General features: G+C 41.7%; 1 protein-coding gene across 1 annotated transcript in view; it reads left to right on the top strand.

The window, feature by feature from the left end:
* Window positions 1–712: 712 nt before the first annotated feature.
* NR2E3 (nuclear receptor subfamily 2 group E member 3) overlaps window positions 713–24,743 on the top strand; it is a 32,126-nt gene continuing 8,095 nt past the window's right edge. Inside the window, exons 1-7 of the mRNA XM_029575245.1 lie at window positions 713–770; window positions 10,328–10,478; window positions 10,906–11,009; window positions 16,197–16,463; window positions 21,370–21,548; window positions 21,678–21,918; window positions 23,041–23,146. Coding sequence (XP_029431105.1) covers window positions 713–770; window positions 10,328–10,478; window positions 10,906–11,009; window positions 16,197–16,463; window positions 21,370–21,548; window positions 21,678–21,918; window positions 23,041–23,146 — 1,106 coding nt within the window. The remainder of the gene's footprint in view (window positions 771–10,327; window positions 10,479–10,905; window positions 11,010–16,196; window positions 16,464–21,369; window positions 21,549–21,677; window positions 21,919–23,040; window positions 23,147–24,743) is intronic.

Here is a 24,743-nt window from a genome sequence, read left to right as displayed (position 1 = left end):
AGAATGGGACAGCAGCTCCGGTGATGAGGGGTTTCGAGTTACTGGCAGTTGGCTCCTATCAAGCGCTCATTGATGGGTCTCAGCGCCTTTTTAATTCTTCATAGTGTGGTTGATTGATCCACCTTTGGAAAGACAGTAAAGATTAAGAGGATGAAAACTTGGCATCTGCTAACATTGTGTTAGGGGCTAATCTTCCAGGCTCTGCTTCAGAAACCTCAAGGAACGTGAGGCAGAGAGTGAGGGAGTGAGATAAAGAGAAGTACCTAAACATACATCATCTTCAAGGTCCCAGAGAGGAGACTGCACCCCGCAGGCATCAACAGCTTTGCATTACTGGGACAAGAAGCATAACTTACAGGGTGAGAAAATGATGAAGAACTGAATGGTACTTTATAGGATATCTTTGGAACTGGATGTCCTTACTCCTTACTTTCTGCTTGGGGTTACTGCATGATTCTCTAGGACTAGAACAACTTGGAGCATTGGTATAGCAGATGAAATCCTTGCAACCAAACCTGCAATAAGATATAACTGACTTCCTCAAAAATGCAATATTAGATTTTCTGACTCAACGATCGCAACATCTGCAACTGGATCCATCCAGCTGTGATATCTTTGGGAGTCCACATCTGCTTAGGGAAGGATTTTCTCAGAAGTCATATAAGCGGAGGTCTCTTTCTTTCTTCATATCCCTCTTCTTCAGATCTTCAGCATGTCATCTTCTTCGATAGGCTCGGTTGTTAGCAAAGGTGTGGAGGACATTCAATCAGGTAAGAAAGATCCTAAAACAGAAGTTTTCAAATCCTGTCTTTGTGACCCCCACAGTTAATCAAGTTTTAGGATCTCCCCCAATAAATATGCATGAGATAAATCTGCAGGCATTGAAGACCTAGTATATGCAAATTTATTTCATGCATATTCATAACTGTGGATATCCTGAAAACCCAACTGGTTGTTGGGCCACCAAGACAGGTTTTGGAAGCCCTGTGGACCCTCGCTGTCTCAGAAAATAAATTTAAAACTTTGTGCATGTGAATCTAAGTGTTAATTAAATGAAAATGAGAAGGTATGCTGCTGAAGAGCAGTCAGATTTTATTTAAAAGCTGAATCTTCTTGCACCAATTTATGAGGTTCAGTCCAAGCCTGGTCTTCTTATCACATTGAATGATGAGAGCACGTCAGGTCACCATGTACCATTCTGCTGTTTCAAGGATGAAAAGGATTCTGGGTTTTAAGGGCTGGATTTTCAAAATAACTTATGCTCACAAAACTCTCTGCTTCATACATGGACGTGGTGTTTGAAAATCTATTAAGGCCTGGTGCATGTAAAAATATGTCAGCTTCATAGAAGGTATGTTCGCGGGTCAGAGTTTTGATTTAAAACAGCATGTGCCTAAGTCACCCTGAGCAAGTTGTGCCCTACTTGGAACAGGCCAAAGTTTGTGCATGGTAAGGTGTGCGTGTGCTCGGCTAATTACTCAAATAATTTCATAAAAAACGTATGTGCATATTAAGTTTGCTTTGAAAATCCTCGGTAAAGGCCGCATGTACAACGTCCAGGTAGACTTTCCCACTATGCGGGGTGTTTGAAAATTAGCCTCGGAAAATAAAAGCATCATCCCAGCACGATAGAACAAACTCCCACGTCGGGAATGAGATCACAGTTTGCATTAGCTGTACACAGTTAAAACGTTGATGCTACCACTATGCACAACTTGTAGGGCTTGGTAGCGCAGCTTTATTATTTTAAATATTACATGGAGGTAAAATATATAGAAGTGTATATATAAAAAAAAAAGCATGGTTAAAGGGAGACTACCGTATACCACCTCAACTACAATAATTCGTATGTAATTGTAAAAGACCGTCATAATAGGCTTCATCAGAAAAGTGTATTTAAACACCTGAAGAGCCTTCAGCCTTACATATAATCATAGGTCTTTTTCACTTCCCATTGTCCAAAACCTTTTTAGTATTTTGCTTGCATATGAAATCCATTCATGACCATTTTAACAATTGTAAGAACTTATCTCATTAGGAGCAGTCCCACTGATGTTTTTTTTTGCAGCGTCTTCATTCAAAAACAATAACCGTTCAGGCTCAGTCTGATACTCTATATATGGACCATTGTAAGGGGGCGCTTTGAATCGGGGTGAGTTTTCAGAAGAAGGGTTGGGGGGGGGGAGGGTGATGTTATAGACGCATTCAGAGGTATTCATTGTAAAATTGACATCATCAAAGAATTTTAGACCTTATAAGTGATGAAAATTCAAACAAGAGGAGTTGATTTGCATGCTGCACTGTCTGCTAGCTGCATCGAACAAATCAACTCCTTTTCATCATAAAGGGGCCATGGTTGCATTATTACAGGCAACACACTTAACAGATGTTGAGCATAACAAGCTGCACTGTGATTAGGCAAGAGTTCTGCTCTTCACACAACACCAAGAGTAGTGGGGTTTGTATCCTAATCCGTACAGCTTGTCCTCTGATCACCACCAAATCCCTTACTGACCCACCAGGTCGCTTTCTTACCCTTGAATGTTTGGGTGGCAATTTGTGCTGATTAATGAATATGGACCTAATGAGGGACAACAGGTACATTATAGGGAGATGATGGGGGACTTCTCCCTTGCCCCATACATCATTGCGGGGGGTTGGAACACTTATGTAGACCCTGCAATGGATAGGTCCTCTCAGGCTAGGTTGGTTTGAGAGCAAGCTGATAACCTACAATATGTGATCCAGCTATTAGGCCTAATAGATATCTCGAGGGCTCAATACCCCTCAGGTAGAGACTACACATATTTTTCACCTAGAAACAATAATATTCAGAGTTAACCAGATAACTTATTCGGCTAAGTCTGGTTATCTAATACACCTGTCCTAAAGTTATCCAGATAGTCTTATTTTTACTCCTGCTAACTCTGTGGCATAAGTGATATTAAATGCGTTTATTGTGTAGTATTGACTGGGTAGGAGGTCTGGATGAACTGGGGAGAGTTCAGGCTGAAGAGCCAGGAGAGTCTCAATGACCTGGAGAGGGACTGGGCAAATCAGTGAACTACTTGGTTAAACTGCTAATTTCACTTATGTGCGTATGTTTTAAACTACACCAATTCATGCGTGTAAATCCCGACTTAAACAAGTAAGTCCTACTTTATATCTGCAAGTAAAATATATGCAGGTATATTTTTTAAAATAGGTGGGTAAAGAATGTGCATTGAAATGTGGTTTTAATTTAATGCTTTTTATATATTCGCACATTGGCTTACATATGTATTTTATAATATGGGCGTGTATGTAATACGTGCATGTTATAAAATACTATGGTAAAAATATACACTCCAGTGCACTCCCATTGACTGTGTGCTACGGAGTCTGCTGTTTTTATCGCTGTGTGGGGCTGTTTTAAAATGATCCTTCCTATGTCCTGCAACTTCTGAAATGGCAGAAATTCCACAGGGAAAAAACTGGGCAAGCAAAATCTTATCCAAGAAGCTCAATCTTTAAATCTCTTAAACTTAGCCCTTCTGTATTCCAGGGGTGAGAAAACTTGGGGGGGGGGGGGGGGGGGGGGGGGAGGAGAGCTTAAACAATTCTGAAGGGGGGCACATTGCTTGCTGAGTCTCAGTACCATGGTGGCACCGCAAGCTCAAGAGGGAGGTTGCTGCCAGAACGTACTAGGGACATTGTCGTCAGTATGCCCCGACTTAGCCATGCATCTCTTTCAGTGGGCCAGGGAGAAGAGTTAATTCTGCTATGGTGGGTCCAGGGTGGGGAGCTGCTTACTCTGCAGCAGGACTGGACATGGGAGGAGCCTCTGTGGTGTTCCAAAACCCCGGAAGAGCTGCCATCCTCAGGCTGCTGCTGGGAAAAGAAATGGTGAGGTGGGGGGAGAGGAATGGGCAAAGGAGCCAGAGTGAATGTAATCCGCTTTGAAGTTCTGGAAAGCGGAATATAAGTCAAACAAATAAATAAATGAGGAAATGGAAGGGAGAGGTGGAGGAGGAGGTGGGAAAGGGAGACTAAAGGGTAAAAGTGTAAACAAGTTAAATAAGCAAATCGAAATATGAGAAAATAAAAAAAAAGGTGAGCAAACCAAGAAAAATACAAAAATAGAGATAAAAATAGGAAAATTGGTGAAAACAGTAATAAAAAAAAAAAGCAAAACAAAATAAAAAGTTGGGCAGGGATGAATTTTTCTCAGCTACTAAAACATTTTGGGTGGCACCTGTATTTTGAAAAATGCTCCAGCCCTTACCACTGTGGTGTGTGTCTCTGTATGTGTCTGGTGTGCTTTGGTCTGTATGTGAGGTCTGTGTCTTTGTGTATGATGTGGCCTGCCTGTGGCACTCTCTCTGTGTCTGGTTTTTAGGATTTCCACATTGAATATTCATGAGGTACATTTACATATAGTGATGACAGTCCATGCAAATCTATCTCATGATATTCATTGTGGATAACCTGAAAACCAGACTTGTTTATGGCTCTTGAGGACTGGTGTTGGCCACCCCTGCTACGACTATATGGTATTAGGCCTATTATAACACATGTTGGGTATGGACAGGCCCCCCGAAAAAAATAAGTAAACTGAATTACAATTACGATAGTGTAAACCTCCCTTACCAAAAAAGAGTACTAACTGCCAACATTCAAACAGTAGCAACACTACACTAGTGAAAAGGGTAGCAAATATTGCACCAGACCCTAAAACAACAATACACCTCCTACTAGAAAAGATAACACGGACTACAACAGACCCCTAAAAAGACACTACATGCTAGAACACAGACAGACCTTCACCAAATACAGAATAAAGAGACCATAAAGTATAAATAGAAACATGTGGTCAAAAACTGAACTGGAAACCACAACAAGCCAGATTCTGTATGCCATGCAACAATGGAAAAATACAAACATCATTCCTCATAAAACATGAAACAATAAAACCAAGAAATATAAACATCATAATAGTAAAACTATACTAATAAAAAGAAAAAAAGTTTCAAAGCAGTTGAATAGCCAATAAATAAAACTTAATAAAAATTTTTAAAAGTTCTCAAACACAAAAAACAATTTCAAAATAGCAGTCGCATTAAATACTAGTTAAAACTATTAATGATTAAAAGTCCTCTGCTCTCCAGACCTGGGAACTTTTGATTCCAGTCATCCTGAAATTGTCATGGATTAGTTGGGGGTAAGGGGTATGGCAAAGACTTTCTCCTAACTCTCATACACAATGCTCGCTCACACACACACACACACACAATTTCACTGACTCACATGCTCAATCACATACTTGCTAACATAAGTAAAAAAATAAAATGTTTTTACTTACATTGGTGGTTTGTGTGGATCCAGGTAGGGCACCAGGAGAAGAGGGTCTGGGTGGGCTGCCAGATAATTCTTCATGAGGACGTGTTCCTTAGTGTGGGAAGGGGTAGGCAGCAAGGCTCCCATAAAGTATCTTTTTTTCTCTTCTTGCTGTGGCCCGAGCTCAAACCCACTGGATCAGATTGATTTGTATTTACATAAAAGTCACAAACGACATCACAAACACAATCCAACCACATGAGGTAAGTTTTTATGCTGTTTTGAATGTGACTACTCCTTGGGGTTCAGAGGAAATGATAGAGAACAGCTTAAAAAATTTCAAAAATAATAGAAGTAAAATATTTTATTGATAGAGGTTAAGTTTTACCTATTTGTGGTGTCTGTACCTTTGAAAAACTGCAAAGTACACTTAGGAGTATATTTTCAAAGGGGTTTCACTCATAACAATAGCATATATGCATATGCATGTAAGCAGCATGTTCTCACGTACATGCTATTTTATAAACGTTGAGAGTACGTGTGTATTTTCCATTTTGCATGTACATTTTATTGGTGGAAAAAAAGAGCAAGCTAGGGGTGTTGCAGGACAGGGTTCAGAAGTATGCACAGTTTTGTAAGAAAAAGAAGCATGCAGATTACCAAACTTATCTGCATACCTTTACACCAGCTAATTGACTGCGCAAGTTATTTATTTATTTATTTATTTGAGTTTTTTCTATACCGGCATTCGCGATGGGAATCGCATCATGCCGGTTTACAACTAACAAGGTGTGACAAAAAGAAAATAATAATAAGATCATTAACAAGTGCTAAAAGAAAAAGAAAAGTTATAAAATCAGGTGTACATATGCGCGCGCCGGGTACCCTTTTAAAATCTACCCCTATATAATCACAGGTGGTAGATCCTCAAGGAAAACTGTTGCCTTATTATGACATGAAAAATAGTTTCTTCACCCCAAATATTGTTATGAATATCTTTTGCTACAACATTACCTTTCTTCGATGCAAGGAGCTAATTAAAAGGAAGATGTTCAAACTCAGATTGAAGAGTTTTTCTAGATAGAAGATCAAGAGAAGCTTGAAATATCTTGTATTCGTAAATCTCTCGATAGTTTTGGGACCACCATTACTTGCGATACATAACTAACTAATAGGCTCATTCATCAAAATGCATTATGGCATTAACACCATAACATATGCGATAACGCTAGCGCATGGCGCGAATGCAAATTTTTGGAAGGGGTGTGATCAGGATTTATGAAAATGAGGGGCAATATCGCACTGTGCGATAGCATAACACGTTATCATGTGATTTTAACGCTGGAAATAACTACATCTTTTTTCCTGGCATTAGGCTGTGCAGTATGCCTGAAATGGCCATAACGCAATTCGCAATACATTTTTAGATTTTCATTTCAGCCATTTCTGGGCTTGGGAAGGGGAGGAGAGAGAGTGCCTCTGGGGAGGACCTCACAGTGTGCAACTGTTTATATCTCAATAGGAGGGCCATCTAATAGCTCGAGGTGAGGTATTGGTGGTGGTTTAGGGACCAGTTTCTCACGTAGAGTGTGAAGTACAAACAGCACAGAACACCTCACCAAAGATTTGACATCATTTGGAGTGAAGAAAGACTTACAAAATAATATTGTACTATGTTCTCTCACCCTAGCTTGATGTTACCCTGTTATATCAAGCTAGGGTGAGAGAACATAGTTGAAATGGCATCTTTGTGAGACTTTCTTCACTCCAAATGATGTCAAATCTTCACTGAGGTGTACTGTGCTATTTGTACATCTTACTCTACATGAGAAAATGGTCCCTAAACCTTAAACCATCACCAATACCTCACCTCGAGCTATTAGATGGTCCTCCTATTGAGATATACTGGTAAATATTTGACTAATATGAAGGTCTTGTAGATAGTCTCTGAGAGCTTATTTAACTCCAACCTGGCTGTACAAGGTGGGCTTTTTGGAATCGGAGTTATGTGTCAGCAGGCTAGGGGCACATTGCTTCTGGCTCTGTCCAGTTATAACAACTTTCTAGGATAAAATTTGTAAATATTTAATCTCTTTGTTGGGACTGCCAGTAGTATTCGTACCTGAGGGGGGTCCTTTTTATGTGGCTACATCTTTTAAAGTACATGGGAAGGGAAGTAATCTTTTGAATAGGAAAGCCGGTTTGATAGGGAAACAGTCAATCCTCTCCACGTGGCGTGACCAATCACCAACCTCTTTTGGTTTTGGAGAAATAAACTGCATGGTTTAATGCAGATGGAAAATCAAAATATCCTGTAACAGTAAGCTTAAATTCATTGGGGTATGGGACCAGTATTTACAACATCTTTCTCCCAGGGCTAGAAATGAGGTGATTAATTATCCATGAGAACTGCAAATTGCTTGACTGCTCTCGAATTGTATCACATGCTATGACTGTGGTGCGGGGTATTGATTTCATAAACATTTCTCTTTCAACATGGTATTTTTCTCACATTCGGGGGGGGGGGGGGGGGGGCAAGTATTGGTGCATTTCTGTGCATTGAGTGCTGGAAAATGTTACATTTGCTGTGATGACGTGTACTATGTATGTTCTTGCCTCGCTACATATGTTCTGTGTTTCGGGGTGGGATGAAAATGGCTGATAAAACTTTTCTATGACTGTTGCCTGTACGTTGCTTGATGTGCATCAGGAACCAATGTATATTGAGCATATGTTTCAATTTGTCCTTTCACTAAATGGTTTTAAATATATAAGTGTAGAACTGCTGTACAAAAATCTGCTTGATTTTATAGGCTGAAAACAAAACTCCGGTCCATTTACTGTTATTATTTTTTTTTAATGTATTTTCTCTAATTCCAAATAAAATTCAATCAAAACCGGCGAAACGTCAGGAATGTCCATATACAAGTCTAAAATATATCCAAAGTGTAATGTCCCGAAAGTGCTTAACTTAAGGATGCACTGATGATAAATCTATAGCACCCCAACACGGTGCATCAGGGGGCCTTCTGGCTGTCACTCAGTCCCACTACATCTAGTTCAAATGCAGTTATAAATTCAGCATAATTCAAAAATCTCTGCAAATGGAGAAGAGACGCATAATTTAAAGGGAAACAAAAATGAGGTCAGAAACATCAGGCTGAAATGTTAAAAGTCCACAAGGGGGAGCACTGAAAGTAATCAGGCATAATACATATCCCACTCCTTAACATAAAGGGTACAGTCTCATGTCTCTTGTTATCAGAGGAATAGGTATTAGCTTGGTTTTTGTAGTTTATTAATTTTTTTAAACATTTTTCATGAAGTATGTTATCCGATAACTGCTGAACTGAAGACATTGGATCGGTCAGCCTGAAGGTGACCATGCTTTGCAAGCTTAGACCCCCCCCCCCCCCCCCAGGCAATCAGTTCTGGAAATGACCTCTTCTCTGTGTGCTATGGCTCAGGAAGCTCAAAATTCAGTCCTCTGACTGCAGAGGCTGGCACGATACTGGTACATCCCGGAGACACTGTATTCGTGCCCCAGGAAGGATGAAAGAATTGTCACTGCAGGGGGCTAGCACTCTACAACACATTATTCAGAGCATGTAAACTTATTATTCATGCCAGCCAATCTTCTGGAAGCCTTAATAGTGCTTACACACATCACATGGATGGTGCACTTCACTCTAACTCCAGCAAACTCACAGGAAGAGGTGAAAAAGACTATTTAAAAGGCTGCAAATTATTGTTATATTCAAATCTTTTTCTGATCATCCATTTTATATAGTACTAGTCGTGAAAGCCTGCCCAAAGATGGGGAAATACTGTGAAGTGTAGAAACGCATAATCCAGATGTGTGATAGCAGAGTGTGTGCACTGGGCTCAGGTATACTAGGTAGTATGTAGTATTGTGTGTGTATGGGGGCAGAGCTCAAATTCCATATGTGGTAGAAGGGCGTGGATTGGACAATACAGAGAGAGAGGGGCGGAGCTGGAAAGCACAGGGAGAATAACTCTAAGATGTGGAAATATACTAGCATGAGGTCACTGTAAAACACTACTTTCATCTTCTATTGTTTCATATTGATAATAATTATATTTTTTGACTGTGCTAACTAACCTATGCCCTAAGATAAATCTTTCTCCTGTAGGAGCTTCACTTACTTTTTCACAATGCATTGAGATTTGGGGGTTTTTTTTTTGTTGATACAAATCTTACATTAAAACCTCAAATTCAATCAGTTTAAAAGTCTGCCTTCTATAAGTTACGATTAGTTATACGTTTGAAATATGTAAAGAAGGTTTTTGTTCTGTAGTTCAAGCATTTATTATCACCTCATTTGATTACTGCAAATCCTTATACATGGGTCTCCTTAAGTCTCAAATTCAAGTACTGCAGCTTAATCAAAATTTGGCAGCTCAGTTAATTGCATCTTGTCCAGTTTTGACCATATAACTTCTGTTCTAAAAAAAACTGTATTGGTTGCTAGTCCACTACAGGATTATATTTGAAGTGTTGATAATAGTCTTTAAGGCTATGCATGAAGAGCAGCCATGTTATTTAAAAGATGCTTTACAGAATTATACACCTGGACGAGCATTATGCTCTTCAGATCAGTCTTCAATCTATTCCTTGTTAAGGATGCAAAACTTACTGTCACATGGCAACAGGCCTTTTCTATTGTTGGATCCAGTGTGGAATAATCTACCAACTGAGAATTGTCATTATTGATTTTAAACTTTTCTGTAAGAGATTGAAACATTTATTGAACTAGTTTTTGGTTGACTTTACATTTTTTTTTACTATTTCATATGCTTATTATACTGCTGCTGTTTATTTTTTTATATGTTCTTGCTTGTTTTAGGTTTACTTATGTTTTGTGAGTCATCTAGAATGGCTAGAGTTGCAATAGGCAGGATAAAAGTATTGAAACAAATACATGCAGGCTATGAATCAAGAATGCACGTTATCTTAGTTTAGCTTATTGATTTTCTCCTCTCCACCTAGTGCCTAGTCCTTCTCCTGGTAAAGCTCTCAGCCCAGTGCTCATGTGCAAAGTGTGTGGAGACAACAGCAGTGGAAAGCATTATGGAATATACGCCTGCAATGGATGCAGTGGCTTCTTCAAGCGAAGTGTGAGAAGAAAGCTCATCTACAGGCAAGTACCCCATTCCCTATGCACCTCTTTGTCCATCTCCCCAATATACCTTCAGTGCTCATTTCCCTCATATGGCATTCTGTGCAGTTATCCCATTAAGATCACCCAAGGTACAGGATATTTCCTCTGTAGATAATGCTACAACATGGTTTATAATTTGTATTATACCTTGTCTATCAGTTCCACTACAAATTTCTCCTCCCGCTCAAAACTTGATATGCATGTACAAAGTGGAATGCCTACAGTAAGAAGTAACCCATACAGTAACAGAAGTAGGCCAAGAAACCACAAGATAACAGTTAAAAGCAACAGATCAGGCCCACGAAGACCAAGGGTCCCCTTCATGGTATCTTCTCTTTCCTTCTTCCTCATCGATGCTCAAGCAGACCCAGTTTAACCTGGATCCCATGTGTGTATTTGCTCTTAGGTGCCAAGCTGGGAGAGGGCTCTGCCCTGTAGATAAAGCGCACAGAAACCAGTGCCAGGCCTGCAGACTAAAGAAATGCCTTCAGGCTGGCATGAACAAGGATGGTAAGTGTGGCCAGAGTTGTTCATGAAATGTTCAAGAACCAGCTGTAGGAAAAGGATGGTGCAAGATCGACTCGGGGGCTATATTGCCAATAGGGAAAGAAGAGCAAGGATTTGAAAACCACAGTGATCTCAGAAATGGTGCAGTAGTAAACATGGCTCAATTGAGGCAGGAGTGAAAGGTGCAACTACCTCAGGGCTGGCTTTAGCATCAGTTGCACCTTCCCTGTCTGGGGGGGTGGGAAGGTGGAGAAAAGGAGTGGGGTCCCTCCTGGAGGGTGGAGGGCAGCAGCACCCTTTTCAAAGCTGCAGTGGCTCCCTGCTCTCCCTAGCTGGGTCAGGTGAGGGGGTGCTGTTGGTGGTGCCCTCTTTAATGCCTCTGCAGTGTTCTGCTCTCCACGGCTCAGGGTGGGAGGCAGAATATCATCCTGGAGCACTGAGTGATGGTGTCTCTTCAGAGCTGCTGCCGTGCCTCTTAAGCACCGATCATATACAGTTATGCTCATAAGTTTACATACTCCTGGTAGAATTTGTTAAGATGTATAGCATTTTAAGATAACATGAGTGATTACAAACACGTCTGTAATTTTTTATGTGTTTTAAATTAAACTATTTTATGCATCACAGAAAAGCACAATCATTAAATAAATCAAGGCAATAATGGAAATAATAAAATGGTATTGTTCACAAATTTGCATACCCTTAGGGGTAGATTTTCAGACCGCGCGAATAGGCGTACTTTTGCTGGCGCATCAGGCGCAAGCAAAAGTACGCGGGATTTTAGTAGATACGCGCGTAGCCGCGCGTATCCGCTAAAATCCTGGATCGGCGCGCGCAAGGCTATCGATTCTGTATAGCCGGCGCGCGCAGCCTACCCCCATTCCCTCCCCTCACCTTCCCCTCCCTTCCTCTACCTAACCCACCCGCCCGGCCCTGTCTAAACCCCCTCCTTACCTTTGTCGGGGGATTTACGCCTCCCGGAGGGAGGCGTAAATCCCCGCAGGCCGCTAGCGCACCGGGACGCGACCTGGGGGCAGGTCTGGAGGGCGCGGCCACGCCCCCGGACCACCCCGGGCCGTAACCACGCCCCCGGGCCCGCCCCCAAAACGGTGCGCGGCTCGGGCCCGCCCCCGACACGCCCCCCTCGGAAAACCCCGGGACTTACGCGAGTCCCGGGGTCTGCGCGCGCCGGTAGGCCTATTGAACATAGGCGCACCAGCGCGCAGGGCCCTGCTCGCCTAAATCCGCCCGGATTTAGGCGAGCAGGGCTCTGAAAATCCGCCCCTTAGTTCTTAATATCGTGTACAATGACTGTATCAATGACTGTTCACAGTCTTTTGTGATAGTGAATGAAGTCCTTTATTTTCTCATGTGGAAAAGCTGCCCATTTCTCTGGGCAAAAAGCCTCCAGATCTTGTAAATGCTTTGGTGGTCTAGCATGAACTGCATGTTTGAATTCTCCCCAAATTGGCTCAATAATGAGGTTATGAGACTATGATGGCCATTCCAGAATCTTCACGTTCTTCTGCTGCAGCCACTGAGGTGTCAACTTGGCCTTATGTTTCTGATCAAGGTCGTGTTGGACAGTCCAAGTGCGCCCCATGCACAGCTTCCTGGCTGATGAATGCACATTTTCCTCCAATATTTTCCAATAAGATGCTGTATTCATCCTGCCATCAATTTTGACTAAATTCCCTGAGCTGCTGTACCTCACACACCTCCAAAATAGCAGAGATCGACCTCCATGCTTCATGGTAGGGATGGTGTGCTTCTCTTCCTAGGGTTTATGGTTGTGACCATAAAGTTCAATTTTGGTCTCATCACTCCAACTTATTTTGTTCCAGAAGTTTTGAGGCTTCTCTCGGTGCTGTTTGGCATACTGTAACAGGGATGTTTTGTGGCGTTGGTGCAGTAATCTTTTTCTGCAGCTCTACCATGCAGCCCATTTTTGTTCAAGTATCTCCTTATTAAGCATGCTGAAAACACCCACACCACTTTGTTTCAGAGAAGCCTGTATTTCAGTAGAAGTTGCTTGTGGGTTTTTCTTTGCATCCTGACAAGTTTTCCTGGCAGTTGTATCTGAAATCTTTCTTGGCCTACCCGATCGTGACTTGGTATTAATGGAATCCATAATTTTCCACTTCTTAATCAGAGTTAGGACAATACTGATTGGCATTTTTAAATCTTTGGATATCTTTTTATATTCTTTATAAAATTGAACTACTTTTGCTTACAGATCCTTTGACAGCTCTTTTGCTTTCCCCATACTTTAGTAACCACCAAATTTAGTGCAGCCCTAGATAAAATGCACAAGGGTTTCTCAAGAGCTAAGAAACTCATTGACTATTTATACACAGCCACTAACTACAGTCAAACAAGGCACAGGTGTAGATACCTAGCCTTCATTGCCATCTCAACCTTTGTATCTCAACTTCAGTGTATATTATCAGCCCAAGCACTCAAGGGTATGCAAACATTTGAACAAGACCATTTTATTATTTCCTTTATTGCTATGGTTTGTTTAATGATTTATTATTCTGTGCTGAATAATAGTTAAATTTGAAACATTAAAAATAACAGACCTGTGTTTGGTCTAATCACTCGTTTTCTTAAAATGCTACACATCTTATAAATTCTGCCTGGGGTATGTAAACTTATGATCACGACTGTACCCTAATAGCCAGCCCTCCCAATCCTTGTGACAGTTGTACAAGAAAGAACTAAAGTCAGGTCTGTAGTGTGGGCTGCCGGAGGGAGCTAAGTTGGGCCTGCAGATCCCACCTCTTTTCTTCACGAGTGGAGAAGTTGCTGGGGCTGCTCCCAAGGAAGCAGAGGCAACTGAAAGCCACCAGCTGTCAGTAGGAGACAGAGCCTGTGTGTCAGGGCATGGTCATGGACTCTACAATGATGCCGTCTGCCCCTCATGAGAAGGCTTCCTGTTTGGAAAAGAAACTAATAACCACGTGGAAGGCAGTACCACTACAGGGATTACGAGCACACATAATCGCACAGGTCCTTCTCTCCTAGCAGCCAGGTCTGGGACTAGCTCTACTTACATCCCCACTTCAAAGATGAGATGCGTGAGAAGTGGGATAGAGGCCCATGTAGTGAGGGGAGATTCAATACAGTATTAGGGGCAGGAGTAAAGAGGAGGAGGAGTGGGAGCATGCATTTGGAATTTGTGTGCGAAAGAGGGAGTTGCAAGCAAGAGATTTACCGGTATTTGCCAACCCTCTCCTGAAGACACACCTAGTCAGTTGGGTTTTCAGGATTGCCACAGTAAAAATGCATGGGATAGATTTGTATACACAAGATCACCAACGTATGCCAATCTATTTCATGCACATTTATTTTATTACAGATATCCTGAAAATCAAACCAGTTAGGGGTGCCTCCAAGAGAGGGTTGGGAAACACTGAGCTAAGACCACAGAAGCAGAGCCGAGCTCTCTCTTTCCTTGCTACCCTGCATTCCAGAATTTGTGCCAGGCCCTGCTCCAGCCTGCAGATGCTGTCGAGATTAGATCCCCAATATCTGTCCTAGTCAGAATGGGAAAGCAAATAAAGCAGCCAGGGCTGGATTTAGACATCAGCAGCACAGACACCTGCCTAGGGTGATAATGGACTCCTCCACTGCTCTCTGATTCTCAGGGAAGAATCCCCCATCCCCAGTCTATTGGGTGTTGTAATTTTAAATCCAGCCCTGAGGGCAGCTTCAAAAATAATTAAGTAACTGTTCCCATTGCTGGGATTTATTTATTGAAACATTTCTAGGCAGTTTACAGTTAAACATTCATAATTAAAAACAAATAAACATACTGACAAAATGAGCCTAGGAACTGTGAGCAAGACAGCTGTCTACAAGTAGCAATGCGGTCATTTACTATAAGGCTTGCCTAACATAAATAGATCTTCAGTTTCTGTTTAAAAAATTTAAAACAAGCTTCTTTCTGCAGTGGCTCAGATCCACATTAGACAGCCAGCCACAGCAAACAAGCAGTCCCCTTGATTCAGTCAGATATAGAGAACGGGCCAAGAGGACGTTGCTCCTCTGATTTCAGAGAATACTCTGGTCAACAGATCCTAAACAAAGAACTGATGCAGCTAGGAGCTTCATTATTCAGCCCTTTATGCACCATCGATAGAAATCTGAAATGTAATCCTCCATCTGATTTATAGTCAATACAAGGCCAATATAGGAGTTACATAATCAAATGGCATGCGCCTATCAAAATCCGAGCTGCAGAATTCTGGATAACTTCAAGGGATTGAATAGTTGAAGCAGGTGACCCCAAAAATATGGAGAGTCTATAATCAAGACTTGATAAAACAAGTGCTTGAAGCACCATCTGAAAATGGGATGATTCTAAGATGATTTCAGATCTCGCAATAGCTGGAGCTTGGAGCTCCTGACTACAGACTTGATTTTTGTTATATAATTCTTTGATATTTTATTCATTATTTATGTTAATCATATTTTTATCTTATTTTATCATTTTTATGTATGTATTTTATTGTAAACCACCCCGAACCTTGGAGGGTGCGGCGTATAAGTATTTTTAAATAAATAAAATAAACATGGGCTTTGGAGGAAAGATTTTTATCAAGCATATTGGCCAAAGAGCAAACCTCATCAATAACAGGAATAATAAAACTATCGAAATGGACACACAGACTTTTCTGTTCTAGGAACTCTACTTAGTCAAATTATTTCTGTTTTCCCAGTGTTCAGGATGAGATAATTGCCCACAACCCAATTTCTATATATAGAGATGAAAATAACATAAAACTGAGGTCAAAGACATTTATGTTCTGGTGAGCTCAAGAATGGTAGGGACTACAGCTACTAACGCTAATGTAATTTCAAATACAGCATTCATTTCTCTTACATACGATACTTTATTATTACTAAGTATTTTCAGTGTGATGCAATGTCACAAAAATCATTCACCCCAGAGTAATATAAGAGCAAAATGCTCAACACTTTAGCAAAGCAGTTATAGCAAGAATCTGCTGGGAGAATTGCCTTAACTGACTGATTGGTTGGTACATTCTGACTCGGTTATTTTAAATATTTATGAAGCATCACTGGTATAAATAACAATATGCAATCCTCAACTGTGCATGAAACTAATTCCTTAAAGTCTTATCTTATGCTTTCCAACGGCGTCTTGAATGTTTTATCCTGCAGCTGTTCAGAATGAGCGTCAGCCACGCAGCACTGCACAAGTTCGCCTTGACAGCATTGAACTAGACTCAGACAGCAGGTCTGAGCAACTTGCCACTACTCAGGATCCCCCTCCATCTTCCTGCCCAACGCTTCATACCCTAAAGGGCCATGTATCCGCCACAATATCTAGACCTCAAGGACCCAGAGCTTTGACACCCCCAAACAACCATCGTTTCATGGCCAGCTTGATGACAGCTGAGACGTGTGCAAAGCTGGAGCCCGAGGATGGTGAGTTTCACTGCATGCCTTTCTCTCTCTAGGCAGAGGCACTGAGAATTCGCAGATGGCTTTAAGTATGCATTTTGGTATTTTACAGATTTGGCCTGCATTAAAGGAGCCTACTTTCTGGGATATATGTGCATACGCATCCATGGTACTTGGATGTGTGTGGATATGAAAAAAACCTCACCCATGTCAGATTCATTCCCCCTCCCCCTCCCAACATAGCCTATATTTGGTAGATAGGACCCCAAACAACAACAACAAAAAGGAACACAGAGAGACATGGTGATTTCATAAGCTTTCTTTTCTTTGGAAAGTAAATTGAGGGTTATATTAAGATCACAGTTATCCTAGCAATTCTTTTTCACTCAACGCACAGTTAAGCTCAGGACTTTGTTGCCAGAGGATGTGGTTAGTGCAGTTAGTGTAGCTGGGTTTAAAAAAGGAGAAATCCATTGGCTGCTATTAATCAACCTGATTTAGGGAATAGCCACTGCTATTACTGGCATCAGTAGCATGGGATATTCTTGGAGTTTGGGTACTTGCCAGGTACTCGTATCCTGCATTGGCCACTGTTGGAAACAGGATGCTGGATTTGATGGATTTTTGGTCTGATCCAGTATGGCAACTTCTTATGTTCCCACTGAACTTGTTGGGTAAGAATGAACAGGAGTAGGAAGAGGAAGAAAAAAGTGGATGGAGCCAGGCCTAAAGGAGGCCAATACTCAGCATCACTTAGCTCAGGACTTTAAGTATTTTACTGGCTAAATGCTGGTGGTTGAATATCTGGCCATATTTAGCAGCTGCCACTTATCAAGGTAAGTACTTATCCGGCTAAGCGGTGGGTGGGAAATGGGTGTTTCAGGGAGGAGATACTTATCTGGCTAACATGGCCAGATAAGTAGTGACACTTAAACTTATCCGGCTATGTTAGCTGGATAAGTTAAACCTGCTCAATGGCGGGTCTAAAGTGAGCCAAATAAGATTTATCCAGCTAACTAGCAATTTTTTTTTTTTTTTTGGGGGGGGGGGGGGGTATTTAGCAGCAAAGCTGTGCTGCTGGATCTCTCTTGTAAGTTAGCCGGATAAGTGTTATTCGGCTAACTTAAATGTTGATCTGTGAATATCTATCTTATTTAACAGCTTTTCTATACCGATATTCATGGCTACATCGTATCGGTTTACAATGAACTTAATGAAAATACAATAAACAGGGAAGGGAAAAACAGGGGAGCAGGAGGAGAAGTGAGGAATGAGTACTTATGTACTAATGTACTTAGGACGAGGAGTACCGGAAAAAAAGGAAAGAAGTATTTAACTTATGAGGAAAACTGTAAAGGACATTATATATAATAACATGGACAATTGGGGAGGAGGAAGATTCATAGTTTACAGAATACACAGAAGGAATGGGAGTGTGTCCTATTCCAGTTATGCCTGTTTAAAAAGCCATGTCTTTAGTTTTTTTTTTTTAATCTACGGGTACAAGGCTCCAAGTGGAGTTCAGTGGGCATGGAGTTCCATAGGGTGGGGCCTGAAACATATAGGGCTCGCTCTCTCGTGGAGGTGAGATGAATGGTCTTTGGGGAGGGCGTATATAGGGTGCCTTTGTAGGCTGTTCTGGTGGGTCGGTTGGAGGAGAGGAAGTGGAGGGAGTGTTCGAGCCAGTGTATATTGTAGCTTGCTTATTGGCAGGGGAGAAGCTTGCTTATTGGCAGGGGAGAAGAAAAACAACCGATAAGGGCTGTATAACAGTCTGGGTAAAACAAATAAGCATGGGTGTAGCTTGCTTATTGCGGCGGCTACTACCCCTAACTAATCAAGCTAGATATTTCACTTGGATGCAGCTCCATCACTGCTCTCTACATTAAAGGTGGGGGTGGAAGGGAAATAGAACCAAGAGCTAAGAGAAACAGATAAGTATGAGAGAGAAAATGTGTGAAGCTTGCTGGGCAGACTGGATGGGCCATTTGGTCTTCTTCTGCCGTCATTTCTATGTTTCTAGGGTTTTGTGGATAATAGTGAGGGTTTTTAAGTGAATGCGAGAGGAGATATGGAGCCAATGGAGTTCGAGGACAGGGGTGATGTGGTCAGATTTGCGGGTGTTGGTAAGAATTCTAGCCGCTGCGTTCTGCAGCTTTTGAAGTGGTTTGATGGTAGAGTACAGGAGGCCTAGTAGTAAGGAGTTACAATAGTCCATTTTGGAGCAAATGGTTACTTGTAGGACTGTGCAGAAGTCGTGGGCGTGGAGTAGGGGGGTTTAAGTTTTTTAAGGACATGGAGCTTAAAGAAACATTCTTTTAAGGTTGCATTGATATGTTTTTTTAAATTCAAATGATGGTCAATGGTTACGCCAAGATCTCGTACAAAGGGTGGGAATGAGATCGCGGGTGGGGCAGGGTCGTTAGTGTGGGGTGGCAGCAAGTTAGGGTGATTAGATATGATGAGTGGCTCTGCTTTGATGTGTTAAGGGCCAGGTGAAGATTGGTGAGGAGGGTGTTTATAGATGAGAGGCAGTTTTCCCAGATCTTTAGGGATTTGGCTAGGGATTCTTGTATGGGGATGAGGATTTGGACGTCGTCCACATATATGAGAAATTTGAGGCCCAGGTCGGAGAGGAGTTGGCATAGAGGCAACAGGTATATGTTGAAGAGCGTGGGGGATAAGGTGGAGCCATGGGGGACATACCTTGGGTTAGTTGGATGTGTGATGATTCCGAGTTTCCAATTTTGACTATATATTCTCGATTTTCCAGGTAGGATTTAAACCAGAGATGGGCAGTGGCAGTGATGCCGATTTCAGCTAGACGAGAAAGAAGGATGTTGTGACTTATAGTATCAAAAGGCTGAGGAAATATCAAGAAGGGCAAGAATGTAGGATTGTCCCTGGTCTAGACCTTTAAGGAGGGTGTCAGAGAGGGAGATAAGGAGGGTTTCTGATTTTCTTTTGAATCATCAGATAGAAGAGAATGAGCTCACTATCCTACTGGTAAAATGATATAACAGAATACATGAATACCAAGTTTCTTACACCTTGCACAAATGTGATGCATTGGGAATGACTTTTTTACATTAGTGCATGAGAACAGGAAATTCCCAAAGAACAGGAGACATTCAATAATGGGATGAATAGGTAAATGATTGCCAGAATGGTCCATAGGAGGGAAGAGCATATATATAGTTGATGATGCCGATCCTATCTCACATCCTCCCTACTATCTTTACCTACCCTTCCGCAAATTAAGTTTTACAAAATTAAAGGTGAATTTTAAAAGAATTTTGCATGTAAAAACGAGCAGATATATTATAAAACTATTAGTGTAGCTTTATTTATAACAGGTTTCGACAAGTTCCTGGAGAAAACATCCATAAACCATTATTAAGGTGGAATTGCAGAAATCCACTTCTTATCCCTGGGATAAGCAGCTTGGAACCTATCTGCCACCTCGGGATCCTGCCCCAGATACTTGTGACCTGGACTGGCCACTGTTGGAAACAGAATATTGGGCTTGATGGACCTTTGGTCTGAACCAGGAAGGCAAATCTTATGTACTAAACCTCAAACATACACGTGCATAATGATGCGTGAATACATTTGCTCATATGAAAAAGGGGCAGGGCCAAAATTTATATGTATAAGTTGCTATTTTTTAACCTACTAATATGAGGCACATACGGCTATTACCTGTGCATATTTACACCTGCTAATTATCTGGTGTAAATCAGATTAAAGAATCTTTATAGCCAAATACTGACTGGATGAGGGATTGGGGTAAACTGGAGGGAATTCAGGCTGAAGAACCAGGGGGTCTTGATGACCTAGAGATAGAGTGGGCAAACTGGTAGACTAACTGGTAAAATTGGTAATTTCTTTCACACACATTTTGGTAATTTACATGCATAAAAGCCAAGTGCTAAGAAAAATGTGTTACATTTCCTTGTGCAAATGATTAAATTTATTAGCAAATGACCGCCTGTTATCTGGATAAATCTTAAAAAGTGTTGCTTAGCCGGATAAGTAAGATAGCCGGATAAGTCTTCGACTGCTAGTTATCCATTTATCTTACCTGTGGCCAAGTAGCACTTTTCTTTTACTTATCTGGCTATGTTACTTAGCTGGACTTTTGCTACAACTTAGCTGGATAAGTCAAAACCGATCTGGCTATGTTTAAAATACATGCCGCATATTTTTAGATATGCAAACATGTTGTTGGATAGATTTACGTGCATTTTCTATAGTATGTATGTATGATATAAAATGCGTGCATGTCCACCCACATAGCTGCATATATGGGCGCACTCATGCATGTTTTAACGTTATCCTCCCTGCATCTCTGAAAATGAACTAAGAAGTTAAAAATCCCCAGCCCTATCATGTGGTACCTACATCAGTGTTATTATAGACTATAACTTCGGGGCTTTGCAACTTGTGAGAGAGTGGAAGATGAAAGACATAATGGAGGGAAGGGAAAAAGAGATAAGGTGGTTATCAAAATCTTGGTTTTGCTTGGTATATACTTACCATTTGTACAAAGAAGTCTGAATTGAAAGATTCATATCTGTGGAAAGTTCAAGGGTACTAAAATCCCAAAAAAGAAAGGCTCTATTGCCATAAACCCACAATATGCAATGCACTGATTCTGATGAGCAATTGGATCAAAAGCAAGATTTCTGTGCATTTCCTTGATAGCTATAGACTATTCTGAATTGCAGTCTCATGGGGCAGTTCCTATTCACTCCTCATAACACCCTACACTGGTTCTAATGGACTTCAGGATAGCTAGCGCTTTGTACACTGGTGCTAGCAAACTACGGCCATGTAATCAAGATCAAGCTTAGTACCTAATGGTATTTTTTTCTTTTCTTGAGATGGTAAAGTGTCAGGAAGTCACAATGGTTTTCCTTTCTTTCAGCTGATGAAAACATTGATGTAACAAGCAATGAACCAGAACGTATTGCCACTGAGTATCAGATGTCTACATATCCTTCTAGTCCCGAGAGTATCTATGAAACATCTGCACGCCTCCTTTTCATGGCCGTCAAGTGGTCCAAAAACCTCCCTGTTTTCTCCAACCTTCCTTTCAGGGATCAGGTACATTCATCTACCTAAGAATGATAAATGCATTGCTAATGGCTCATGGTCTCCACTGAGCTTTCAAGTTGGCAGGAGCTCATACTATGATTATTAACAGTGTTCTCTTTTGTTTTCTCTCTCTTAAAGGTGATCTTGTTGGAAGAAGCCTGGAGTGAGTTATTTCTTCTCTGTGCCATACAATGGTCTATGCCCTTGGAAAGCTGTCCACTTCTCTCAGTGCCTGACTTGTCACCAAACATACATGGAAAAACACTGCCATCCAGTGTGGACATTCGGATTCTGCAAGAAACAATCACTCGTTTCAAGTCGCTTAATGTGGACCCTACAGAGTTTGCATGCATGAAAGCCATTGTGTTATTCAAACCAGGTAGACAGTTACTAGGCAATAAAAAGCATAGACCTAAGTAATAGTGTTTTTCAGTGTGAGGAGACAGAGACCCCCTTATTTAAAGGTCATTAATATCTGGGTGTTTCTCCATCAAGATTAGTATTAAAACCATAAGTAACCAAATAACATATAGAATTCACAATAAACAAATGGGGCCAAATTACTCTTACAAGATAGACAATATAATTTATAAGTCAAAATAAAATGATCAGAATCCCTCTTTAGAATCATCCCTGATTTTGCAGTGCACTTTTGTTTTAAGAATGAAGGGGTGCCTGTAGTGTTTGCACAACTAAACAACAGCGGTAAGAGCACAGAGCTATGCTACCTTAAGACTTCTTTCTCTATAATCCTGTTGGGACCAGGCAAAGCCTTTCTGTTTATATTTATATATATATATATATATATATGGCCAGATTTTCAAAGGGTTACGCGCGCCGGGCCTATTTTAAAAAGCCTGACGATCCGCGTAAAGACCCGGGACAAGTGTAAATCCTGGGGCCAGAGGCCTCCGACACAGTGGCCATTGCCACTCTGTTGGAGGATCGTGTGCCGGCAGGCTGCCGGTGCGTGGGAATTGCACTTGCCCGGAGGCAGACGCAAAAGGTAGGATAAACATTTTGGGGGGGGGGGGGGGGGGGGGGGGAAGGTTAGGGTAGGGGGAGGGAACGGAGGAAGGCAGCGCGGCTCAGCACGCTCAAGGTGCACAATTGTGCACCCCCTTGCGCGCACCAACCCCCAATTTTATAACATGTGCATGCACATGGACGCACGCGCAAGCTTTTAAAATCTACCCCCTATAATTTTTTTTTTATTTTCTTGTTTATAAGATATTCTTGATAGTTTGCATCGTTTTTTAGAATTGTCTGCATGGAAGCAATACAGAAAAGTCAATTACTCATGAAGCAATCAAAAACTTCCATGCTAGTTTTACTAAAGTTCCTATAATTCTCCCAGCCATACCGCAATGTTGGAAAGTGTATAAGGAAAAGGAACAGAAAGCAAATTTAAGCATTAGACATTGCTTCTACATCAATTATTTGTAGTTGAGGTAGATGTATATTTCCATGGATTGAACAGTAGGCTCCTCCCTTGCCACAGAAACCAGAGGTCTGAAGGATCCAGAGCAGGTGGAGAACTTGCAGGATCAGTCACAGATGATGCTGGGCCAGCACAATAGGACACACTATCCCAGTCAGCCTGTCAGGTAAGTCAACTTCGACCTTTGCTGCATGGAAAACCTTTAAAAATATGTGAATGAATAAACAGCACATGATCCCCAAATTCTTTGTCAGAGGCATGCTACTGATTCTATTATCTATAAACTAGCAACTGCATTGTAGAATGAGAAAAATAATAATGTATTTCTACACCATTTTTCCAATTTTAGCTCAAGGCACTTTACGTTTTTGAGATATCAGGACAGAAACATGTTTTTTAATATTATCAGTCCAGATGTTGCTTTTCATTCATCGATGTACATACCAGTACTGTATCTGTACTCACTTCACATAGAGTACTAGACCCAGCAGCCCAACTTCTAGTTCTGGCTTCACACTGAGCAAAGGAAAATTAGTTCTTACCTGTTAATTTTCATTCCTGTAGCACCACGGATCAGTCCAGACCATAGGTTGAGCCTCCTGTCCAGCATATGGAGACCGACCAAAACTGTAAGGGCATCCTATAATAGGACAGAGCCTACCCTGCAACCCTTCAGTATGACTATTGTCAAAGCAGAAATTATAAAGAGAACCCTCAGGAATCAAGGAAGTAACAAGAGAACTCAAGTAAGAACCAGAGAACTCAGTAAAAACCTTAATCGTATCTATAGGAACTCTGTAGAGGAAAAAACGCTCTTGAATCATAGACATCACTGAGATGCTTCCGGTGCCTCAATTATAACCGTAAGGTATCGGAGAACGCTGAACATATCCTGCAAGGGAAGGAGAGAAAACTTCGAGCGGACGACAGAGAGTACAGGGAAGGGTGTCTGGACTGATCCGTGGTACCACAGGAACGAAAATTAAAAGGTAAGAACTAATTTTCCTTTCCCTGTACATACCTGGATCAGTCCAGACCATGGGATGAACCCAAGCTTCCCTAGACAGGGTGGGTCCGAACAAGTCCCACTCGAAGCACCTGCCTTCTGAAAGAACCGAAGACTGGCGCTTGAACATCAAGGCGATAATGCCGAGCAAAGGTATGCAGAGATTTCCAAGTCGTCGCCCTGCAAATTTCCTGGGGAGAAACAGACTGACTCTCCGCCCAGGAGGTGGCCTGAGAATGCAAAGAATGAGCCTTCAGACCCTCAGGAATCATTTGGCCTTGGCAGATATAGGCCGATGAAATTGCCTTCTTTAACCATCGAGCGATTGTGGTCTTAGAAGCCTGTTTGCCTCTATTTGGGTTACTCCAGAGGACAAAGAGGTGGTCAGAGACCCAAAATTCATTTGTGACCTGAAGGTAACGCAAGAGGACGTGTTTAACATCCAGACGGCGAAGGTCATAACCGGCGGGACCCGCAACATCCTCAGCAGAGAATGCCAGGAGTTCCACCGACTGGTTGACATGGAAGGAGGAGACAGCCTTCGGCAAGAAGGAAGGTACAGTCTTAAGGGAAACACCCGAATCAGAAAAATGCAAGAAGGGCTCCCAGCAAGACAACGCCTGGATCTCAGACAAGTGCCTGGCGGAGCAAATAGAGACCAAGAAAACAGTCTTGAGTGTCAAGTCTTTGAGAGTAGCCCGACAGAGAGGTTCAAAGGGAGCCCCACAGAGAGCCCGCAGAACCAAATTAAGACTCC

The sequence above is a fragment of the Rhinatrema bivittatum genome, chromosome 13, assembly GCF_901001135.1.
Source record: "Rhinatrema bivittatum chromosome 13, aRhiBiv1.1, whole genome shotgun sequence".
NCBI lineage: Eukaryota > Metazoa > Chordata > Amphibia > Gymnophiona > Rhinatrematidae > Rhinatrema > Rhinatrema bivittatum.
Note: the sequence above shows the minus strand (reverse complement) of the source record. Positions and strands in the feature narration are given on the sequence as shown.